General features: G+C 39.1%; 1 protein-coding gene across 1 annotated transcript in view; it reads right to left on the reverse strand.

Moving 5' to 3' along the window:
• Nucleotides 1–10,955, reverse strand: part of col13a1 (collagen, type XIII, alpha 1) — a 117,384-nt gene that overhangs the window by 13,484 nt on the left and 92,945 nt on the right. The window contains exons 30-34 of the mRNA XM_013916199.1: nt 9,287–9,444; nt 6,081–6,134; nt 5,940–5,993; nt 5,305–5,340; nt 2,886–2,972 (exon numbers count right to left, since the gene is read on the reverse strand). Coding sequence (XP_013771653.1) covers nt 2,886–2,972; nt 5,305–5,340; nt 5,940–5,993; nt 6,081–6,134; nt 9,287–9,444 — 389 coding nt within the window. The remainder of the gene's footprint in view (nt 1–2,885; nt 2,973–5,304; nt 5,341–5,939; nt 5,994–6,080; nt 6,135–9,286; nt 9,445–10,955) is intronic.

The raw sequence follows: 10,955 nt of genomic DNA on the forward strand, positions 1-10,955 counted from the left end.
CTCTGTCATCATTTTAAGTGGGGGAACTTGCACAATCGGTGGCTGACTAAATACTTTTTTGCCCCACTGTATACTAATGTGCCACAAACAGGACTTTAACTCATTCACTGCCAGCCATCGTCAGTGAATGAGTTAAACCCATTGACTCATTCACTGCAATTGACGGCTATAGACGTCAATGGCAGTGAATGAGTTAATATTACCAACCATTCCCATGTTATTACGGTGTATCCATATAACTGGCTCACCCTGTAGATTTTATAATAAAGTCTAAGCCTTACCTGTGGAAAGGCAATCAAGAAGACCTAATCAGTTTGCTTTACAGATTAACAGATTCATGACTACATTAAATAAACAGATTAGCAAATCTCTTTTCTTTACTCTTTTTCACCCGTCTCCCCTCATTCACATACATGGACTTCAACTTAGTACTAGAGAATTCATGTATTTTCCCTCCAGTGAATAAATCCTTCCTCTCACTGTAGATCATGTCTACAATCATCACAGTCAGAGACAGACTCCTGCCTGCTCACCTGTCAACCTTTCCATCACCACTGCAAATAACAAGCGGCTCAGAGCCCATCACTGATGATCTCACCCCTACCTTGAACCTATCCCTTGAATACTATCCTGTATTTAATTCAATTCAGTTCTGAACCTCATCACCAGCAGTCACCCCAAGGGACTTAGGGTTGTAAGATAGAGACCCTACAATAATAGAAAACCCCAAATATCAAACAACCCCCTTTTAGAAAGAACTTGTTGACAGTGGGAAGGAAAAACTCCCTTTTAACAGGAAGAAACCTTCAGTAGAACCAGGCTCAGGGAGGGGCGGCCATCTGCCGGGATCAGTTGGGGGTGACAGGAAAGAAATAAGACACGATGGGAAAGACAGCCAGAGATTAATAAGAACTAATAATTAGATGGAGAGCGGTGTGTGAGCACATAGAGAGTGAAAAAGGTGAGATAACAAGAAACACTGAAACACTCCATGCATCATGGGAAGTAGTCTAGACCCATTGCAGTGTAAGAAAGCCCTTACTATATCCTCTCTGTCTCCCGAATCCAATCTGGGAGCTGGTTCCACAGAAGAGGGGTCTGAAATTTGAAGGCATTGCCTCCCATTCTACTTTTAAATATTTTAGAAAATGAAAATTAAGCCAGGATTATATTCCATCAACAAGTCTCCTGTGTAGAGGACACACTAAATCCACATGTTTGTGGATCATAAAGAATGGATGCCTTTCTGATGCAACCCTGCCCATGTATCCGGGCTTGGAAATAGCACATGGTGGCTACTGGCCCCTGTGGCTGGTTTTCACTCCCTGTGGTAGTCTATTGCCTTGTAGATAGGGAAGAATAGTGCCCCATGCAAGAAACAGTGTAAGAAACCATGACTAAAGGCATTACTATATTTGAAAATAACACTGTGAAGGTTTTAGATCCGAGGTTGGTATATTAGTCACAATTGTACGTGATGTTATGTTTCAAAGGTTTTTAGTCGTTATAATCACTCTTGATTATGTTATGTTGTCTCACCATATTGTAGAGGAAGCAGTGAGTTGATTACAATAAATTTAAACTATCATGCAAAAGTGCATATTGTTGTTTACAGCGATGCACTGTAGGATCCATAAAGAGGAGTGTGGTTAAGGGTAGCTAAAGGCATGCTAGTAAAGGGAAAGAAAGAGCACCATACCACAGGGCAAGGGGCATCCAGCCCGTCTAGGCCTGGCAAGCCCGGTTCACCTTTTTCCCCTTTAATGCCTCGGAAACCCTGTTTGTGAAATCAGCCATTTAAAAAAAGAGTTTTGCAGCTCGTGCAGCAGAAGAGTGTTTTCCCTCCACTGCTTAATGGCAGGAAGATCTCGATGTTTCTCCACGATGTCACTGACTTCAGTTTCCTAAACATGCAGGAAACCTGAGACTGACAGGAACCGAGCTCACTGATATGGACTTGCAAGGAAATGGTTTCTCTGATTCTAATGCAGAGGTTAATGTTCTCTAACATTTCACTAAGAGTATCTGACTGGTACAAGTAGAGCAGACCATCAGCATCTTCCCCAGTCTTTGATTGCTTTGCTTGTTCAAAACAACCAGTGCACCATGGCTGGAAGAACAGAGCCAACAGTGCTGATGGACATAATGGATAAAATAACACCAGAGAGAAATCTGACAGTAGGTATGCTATTGATTTTGATTTAGTATTAGAAGCTCTTGCCTATAGCTAGTCTATGCTGAACTGTCTAACTTTCTTTACTACAAAGCTGCAGAGGTGAAGACAAAGCTGCAGAGGTGAAGGTGCAGGAAGAAAGCTCAGCGTGGAGTGGGAATACTTTGGTGTCTCTGTGGCTGCCTGTTTCCTGTCTGTCTGGGACCTGGAAGAAAAGTTCCTCAATCATAGCTGTGATCCAGTCTCAAGCATCTTTGTTCTCATGAATGTCTTTCTTTTTCAGTAGTATTTTATAATAATGTCACACTATTAAGCATTACTAAGGTATTAGTAATGCCTAATTTATCATTTATGTAGTATTACTGCTCCTTATTATGCCACTTGAAAGATACAGATATATTATTATGACTATGATTATGAAAATGATTATTACCAGCAGTGATAGTTGCGCATGGTGTGATAGTGTGATATTATTATAATGTCCTACACTTCCTCCTTTGGTTTTTTGAATGGATGAGGGATTTGAGGATGTATATTGATTCTAGTCGTGTTGTCAAAATTACCTAGAGCTGGACCACTGGACCAAAACCACTCTGAGGTTGATTAGAAACATTAAATGAGGCAAAAGGAAGCTGTCCAACTGAAATGTCCTGAGAGTAACTTGCTGCTTCTTCCCTTTGCCTCATGGCTAAACACAGAACTACTGACATACCAATGGACAGGGGGCATCTAATCCAGGTGCTCCTTGGTCTCCCTTATCCCCTTTGGCCCCCCTGTTGCCTTTCTTGCCCCTCTCTCCCTGCAAACAGTGTATTAAAAAGAACAAATTTAATCCTCCTTACTACACCACAGTAGAAGCAAATGCTTTTGTTTGTAAGATTTCAATAGCTGTTTTTTGACATATGCAACAGATGATATGAGAAATTTTAGCGTCATTTTAATTCACTAGTTTTCTTTGTATGATTTAGCGATCTAAATTCACTAGAGAGTGGGAGGGAGTAGAAGGAAACAGGAAAAAGTAAGCCATTGCAGTTGGTGAGCAGGTTTCCTACCAGGGACAACATGCACACTACGAAACAGTGCACGTACAGCTTACACAGCTTGGCTCATTCACACAAGCACTTTTTTCTACTGAAGTGCTTTCTAGCTAACATTCACACACATTCTTACCCTCAAGGATGCATTAGAGAGCTTGGCGTTAGTGTCTTGCCCAGATGTAGATGTAGTAGATGATCTGCTCTAACTCCTGAACTACAGCCTACAGTGACATTTAAACTTGTCACAGTAACATGATGGGTCAGGAAACTGTTGGATTTTGATGCATAGTTTATTTTCTTGCATCGTGGACAATTCCTGATAAATAATTTTGTCTTTTACGGGAAAAATCGACTAAATTTACAAACTGAAGTCTACATTTAGGTGTTAAAAAGCAATCTAACACCAGGAGGGGGGAAAGTATTTGGTTAAACTTAAAACCTGCACCATTTTTAACAAACAAACCTATCACCCTGTTAGACCAAGAATAACAGATTGATGCTTTCTCAATATTAACATATATATCAAAATAAAGAACATCAATCCATTGTCTTCATTATTTAATTGCATTATATGTGCTACTTTGGCATGCAGCTATTTCAAAATGATTACGTGACTTCATCAAGTGGATTCAATTCAGGTCAATTCAGTTTTATGTAGCTCCAATTTAAATCAAGCTGCTTCAAGGCATTTAAGGCCTTAAAAGTCTTTACTTTGATTCTAAGGTAAAGAAGGACCTTCAGGTCAATGTTTGTGTCACCTGTGTCTGCTCCTAAAGGCAGGGATTAAGAGATAAGAGTTTCATGCTGTAACTTTAAGCAGAAAATGACTTTTGCTGCGGTCTTTTTTGTTTCTGTCGTCTCATCTGGATACCATTAAACCCAGTGCTTGGGCTTTTAGCAGTTTATTTCAGATGTAGTATTTTTTTAGCACCTGCAGTAAAGACACTGGTAATATTTGGTGTAAGGTTTAGACTGATCACAGTTAGATTTGTACAAGCTGTTTAAAAAACAAAGATGAACCCAGAAATGCGAACATCTTGTTGTGCTAGCATCTAATGAGTAGACACATTTTACAGTGATGAGAGAACACTGACGAGTTACAGGTTAAAGGTTCAGGGGCTGGAGGGACTTAAATGATGCTTGCAAGGAAGAGCAACTGTTAAGTAGGACTAGTTAAGAGGTAAGTGTAAGAGAAGGAACCCAAGACTACATTAGGATGCAGGAGGAGGAGGAACAGAAGGCCAAAATTTGTGAGAGGGAGAGAGGGCAATCCCAGCAATAAAAAGAGCTGCAGGCCACAGAGCAAGGTGAAGGGAAGGAAAAGGGGATAGGAAGACCTGCGGAAACAAAGGAAGATAGGAAAAAGTAAAAACAGCAACACAATCTCACAGCTTCAACACTTTCAACTGGATATTCACATTTAGGTGGATTGTTTGGGTTTCTGTATGTGTACACTGGAAGTGTGGCCAGTTGAATGTGCTGAAAGAGCCCACAAAGATAAAACAAAATGGAAGTGGAAATATTAATTGTCACAGGTTAATGGGAAGGAAACAGGCATTCTCTGAGGGGTGGGTATGTGACCAGCACACAATGATGTTTTAATTCATAAAACAGATTTTTCTCTTTAGTTCCACTAAAAACAAAGGTGCTTTAGAGGATGTCACTGAGGATATTGTTAGAATAGTTTAACATTAGCACTGGAACTAAAATTGATTATGACTGTTTTAACAGTAAGCCTGACATCGAGATGCCTCCAAGTGACCATTGGGTTCAAAACAAATCCCCTGCAAACCAAACATTTTGCCTAAACTATGACTCACTGATCTTTACTTTTATGCATAATATCAAAGAGAACATTTATTTATTGAAATTCAGATATTATCTGTATATATTAGAAAGAACATTGTCAGAGTTTCTCAGAAAGAAATTTCAACAATAATTTTGTGGATGTAAATGCCAACTGTGGTAATAATATTTACCAACATAAACTACTTAATAAATGAAATTACACGTGTGTGTGCACAGATGATCAGCCACAATCACGTTAGTTACTTTATTTTTATAATAGGCCAAACACTGCAGACAGTATGTTACCTGATTTCCCTTGAGTCCCTGTGGTCCTACTAATCCCTGTAAAAAGAAATCAGATGTCACATTGGGGACTGTGCCATATGACTGCATTTGGGGAATAAGGACACATGTTTTTATCACTGTTGTTATTTTGCCAAATACAGTACTCTCCATAAAAAAGTGATGCCACTGTGTTAATATGGAATAAACTCATTCCATACGCTTTTAATACACACAAACATTTTTCCATATCTTTACTAAACAGCTTTGAAACAGCTTTACATTTAACCAAACAGTGAGTGAAAATGAAACTGAAGCATCGTCCCACACAAAACTGAAATCCCAGTAGATGTGTTTGTGACAGCAGTGTGTAGGTGCCGCATGAGTTTGAAGCGTAACAAATGCAAACATTGGCATGAATTGTTTCTTGAACTCTTGCAGTGTCATTGATAGCAGGAACAAATGGCCTTCTTTAGGATTGTACTGTATGGATAGTACTTGATCTTATCTTTCACCAGCACAGTTCGCCTCCCTACCCTTTGATGTGTAAATCATATTGCTGTGAAGGATGCAAATGCAAATTAAAATGTTACCAATGTTAACACCCCCCCCCCCCAAACAAAACACCAACACACACCCACACACACACACAGACTTACGGGGATGCCTTGCGGCCCTGTTGGTCCTGGAATTCCAGGATCACCCTTTTCACCCTGTAGTTGTGACAGAAACCATCACCTGTACATGCCGCCTGATCTTAAACTCGATGCATCTTTTAGAATTAAAAAAAAGTTACTCACTGTCTCTCCCTTTGGTCCTGCTGGCCCTGGCACACCTGCAGGTCCTACTAGACCCTTTAAAACATGTTAAGGAAAGTAAATAGTAGGATCTACAAACAGAATAGTCAGGATCATCAAATGCCTCAAATCAGTAAATCAACAAGCTTTCTGGTACAATGTATCTTGGAGCATTTAAACCAGTTCTTCACAAATCTGAGATAACAGAACATTTCTACAAGGTAATTTTCTGCTGGTACTTGTAGCATATACCAAGCTTGTTGAACTACTGTCCAAACTGTATTAAACGAGGGAAAATGAATAAAATGTCAAGGTTGCAGCCTTCTGTCTAAGTATGAATCAAGATTGGAGAGGAAGATCTTGCATCTTAGGCATATCCAGCATGTGCACCCCTGTCTGTAATGCAGCTGTCCACGTGTACTATGATATTTAAACATGCAGCACAGGTATCCCTGCATGCTTATTTGCATACTTTCCAGCAATGGCAGCTTTGCAGCCTGACGTTGGTACTAGGAGGGCCAGGAAGCAGGAAACTGTTAAGGTATGATCAGAGTTGGAGTACTGACACTATAATGGCATTCTATACGAGCTGGCAAGTTGTTTTGTTGGCAATCGCTTACAAGACACTGAATAGTTTGGAATAGTTAAGACGATCTGGAAAACAACTTGCCATAACACATAAACAGCTTCAAATTCCAAGATCTCTCAGGTGCTTGTGGTGGCTGGGCCTGTATGAGATGTGGTTATATCTCATAACCGTATGGATTTATGGTTTAAATTTTCAGGTTACTGATACTTAGAAAAGTAGTTGAGGGAGTTTAATTAAAATAGGGAAAAAATAATTGAAATTTCTTCATACCTAATCAGCTTAGCAGGAGTCATTGATGAGTTTCCCTTTTTACAAGAAACAAACTGAATAACAAGATTTTTTTATTTCTTTTTATAATGGTAATACAGTTAAAGAGCTTACCTCCTATAGATAATTTACTTTGAAAGCAATTTGAACATCTATTGCCTAAATTAGTTTCATTTGTATGTCCATCTTTATGCACAGGCTAATTTCTTTTGTCAACTCTGGAAACTTACACAACTGCCTGTAGACAAGCCATTATTCAAATCTTTTTTTGAATAAAAAAACCAGAGTGAAAACAGAGGTTATGAGATTTGATGGACAGTAATTGATAAGGAAATATACATATTTCATGTCTCTAGGAAAGCAGGCAGACATGTTGAACATAAAAACTTGCAAACTAAAAGGAAGGAAACCAGGAATCTGTAATAAGCCTGTTTTGAATTGGGTGAAGTTGGCTTAAAATTGTAAGGGTTTATTGCTGATTGTGTAAAGAATTAAAACGCAAACGAACACAAAGAATATTGATATGTTTTTGGAAAATTGTGATGAACATACTAAGATGGTGAGTCATTGTAACCAAACAGTTCTAGGTAATTTGTGTTGGTAATACTCAAAACAGATGGATGATTGTCAATGATCAGTTTTGTCATTGACAAGTAATAATTAGGTAGCAGACTTTCACCCGGGGTACCAGAAGCTCAACAGCAGACTAAGTTGTTTGGCAGAGAAGATTTGCAAGTTTTCATGGTCACAATGCACACACTCAATTCTGCTGCTGTACATGTACACCACCATTTAAGGGGAAATTTACTATCAACACAAAGTACGAAGAAAACTTTTTAGTTATAGTAACTCGCTATCTAACTATGTTGGTGGAAATAAATAATTGATCCCCTACTTTGTACTTTTGTAACTTACATAGAAATGGACAGCCTCTAATTATGATGGTAGTTTCATTTTAATGGAGAGAGACCGAATATTAACCAAAAATGCAGAAGAAAACACATTACATCAAAATTATAAAATGATTTGATTTGAATTCTGACTCCAATAAATCATTCATTCTCTTTTGATCTTAACACTTTATGTGTAGAAACCACACCTGTCCACAGAATCAACCTCTCCACCATGATGGGCAAAACCAAAGCTCTCAAAGGACGTCAGGGAAAAGACAAAAGCTGGAATTAGCTACAGTGCTAACCACCGTGCCACCGTGCTGCCCTTGGTTTGGTGCTATTTATATAGCACCAAATCACAACAACACTCGACTCAGCATGCTTAATAATGCAAGACCCTACACAGAGTCACCCCAACCATCAGATGACACCCTGTGAACAAGCATTTTGGCAACAGTGGGAAGGAAAAACTCTGGGAAACCTGTGAGAATCATGTTCTTTGATTTCTCCAGTGCTTTGAACACCACTCCTGCCCTGACCACACTCGCAGAGACTAGCTGGAGTATACAGGTGTGGACCATCATCTCACTACATGGATCCTGAACTATCTCACCAGCGTCCATCAGTACGTAGGATTTCAGACATGTGTGTCTGTACAGGCACCCCACACACCCAATACAGCACAGATGTCTCTTAAAACTCGGTCAATTACTTCCAGCAAGAATTCTCTGATGACTGAGAGTAAAGAGAACTGATGGGGACTGTTTTGGCTGATGCAGCAAAACTGTCTATTCAACACTGGGAAAACCACCTCCAGTTTGTGCTGGAGATGGGCCTTCGCAGGCAGAAACATCTTACACCTATAGCAATGAACATCCAGGGAATTAAGATTGAGACAGTGGACTCTTATGAGTACTTGGGTGTTGACCTGACCAATAAACTGACAAAGTAGACTGTATCTGAAGACTCCAGTCTTTTGGATTGCAAGGGAACTCCCGAAGACCTTCTGTAACTCTGTGGTGGCATCTGCCATATTTTATGGTCATGTGGTCTGCAGGGAGATTAACATCCAATCACAGCACTATCTATCATTAGTCATATATATCTAGCTACATATATAGGTTTATTGTTTATTGTCTTAATAAAAGAGACTGTTCATTTATTTGTGTGAGCAAAATTAGAAATTCAGCAGGGGATCAAATAATTACTTCCCATATATCACCATATAGATAATACGTTCTCAGTGCCACTGTATCCTCCAAACCCAACTCTGTGCACTCCTGTCTTCACAGAGTTTCTTTAGAATGAAAAATATTAAGACAAGCATGGGTAGCAACAAAGCAAGCATACAGTATACAACAAGCAGGCATTAAGGACATCAAGCAGGCAATAGTTGGGAGTAGAAGGGAGGAAGAAGAGGAGAAAGAGAAAGGGATTGGAATGTGACTTGCACCACTCACCACTGCACCTGGTCTGCCGTCTAACCCATGAGCCCCCTGTATAGTGTTGTACACAGTTAGAGAGCAGAGATGATGAGGGGACGAGGTGGTAGGTAGATGGGGAGGGTAGTCAGAGTTGGATGGGGAGATGGGGGAAGGAGGCGTGAGTGAAGCAGTGACTCAAGTTACTTCAAAAACATATTCAGATGATCACAACAGATGAGCGATGAAAGTGATGAAGCGGAAGAGTGAGTGATTTGGTCATAGTGGGTGATGGCATCATGTTTTTCTTCGCAGTGATGGCTGTTCTAAATTTCACTGTGATTATATCAAAGGCATATTTTACCATTTTAAAAATAAAATTTACTTCTATACTGACATGAGCACTGGCTATAAATGCAACTTATTGAGTGTGACATAAACCATAAATTCTTTGTAAAGCCAAAGATTTACAGCAACATGGTCCATTTTAGAAAGATTATAATTAAAAATTTAATTTAATTCAATTATATTATATTCATTAAAGCTGTGATGCCACTTGGCTCAAGGCATTTACACTGCAACATAAAGACACAGCAAAGTTAGAAAGGAGAACACTCAGCCAGTGTTGAAGCAGAGCTTTACACACGGTCATAAATTGTTGTTAGATTCACACATCTCTTCTGCTTATCTGTGTGTGTGTGTGTGTGTGTGTGTGTGTGTGTGTGTGTGTGTGTGTGTGTGTGTGTGTGTGTGTGTGTGTGTGTGTGTGTGTCCTAATATAGAACAATTTCAACCAAAAATGTACAATCTGGATTCATCAGTCCATGAAACCTTTTACTATTGATACATACAGACTCCAGCTATTTCCTCCTGTTTAAGGATGGTTTCTTGTCAACCACCTTTCCACCAAGAACATTTTTGATGACACAATAGTAAAAAGTGGGTCAGCTGAAGGGCCTCATATATTTTTCAGGTCCTGTTTGTGAATTTTCTCCTATTTAACTCTTGGAAATCTTGGAGTCGATGTTAATCAGGATATGTCCTCACCACACTTTAAACAAAAAGTGGAATAAAACATCTAGAATTATATATAGGAAAGCATATAGAGGCTACAATGAAGCATGTAAATGAATCCATAGAAATGTAGAATGAAGTACAGTATGTGGATGAGTAAATCATAGTAATGAATGATTCAACCTTTGCCCTAGTTTATCTGTGTAAAAGGTCACAGAGAAAGAGAACGCATGATGGGATTCATGTAAGAGGCAAGAGGAGAAGGAGAGAAAAAAGATTGTAACTGTCAAACACGGAACCATCATTTATAAGTGGTTTTACTGATTGTTAATTAGTTGTAAATATGTTTAAGTTAACCAGTATAATGAATCAGAAAATAGAATAACAATGATTCAGGCCTCACTGAGATGATGTTACAATGAATGTTCATGTGAAAATGTGCTAAACACAAATCTAACTGAAGTAGAAATACATAAGCTAAATGAAACAAAGTGAATTGTATTGATATGTGACTGAGTGTGTAAATGCATTTTCTATGTTAAGAATGACAGATGAAAGATGAAAATGTAATGAAGTGGTTTGAAGTAGGTGATTCAAGATGGCGCCGAGTATGGCAGCCTTGTCGCGAGCTCCCCCAAGCAACAGCTTTTTTCTGTGTTTAATTTTACTTTTCCTTCATTTTTTCGCGAGTAGC

Source organism: Pundamilia nyererei, unplaced genomic scaffold (assembly GCF_000239375.1).
Source record: "Pundamilia nyererei isolate P.nyererei 1_Seehausen unplaced genomic scaffold, PunNye1.0 scaffold00506, whole genome shotgun sequence".
NCBI classification, from domain to species: Eukaryota; Metazoa; Chordata; class Actinopteri; order Cichliformes; family Cichlidae; genus Pundamilia; species Pundamilia nyererei.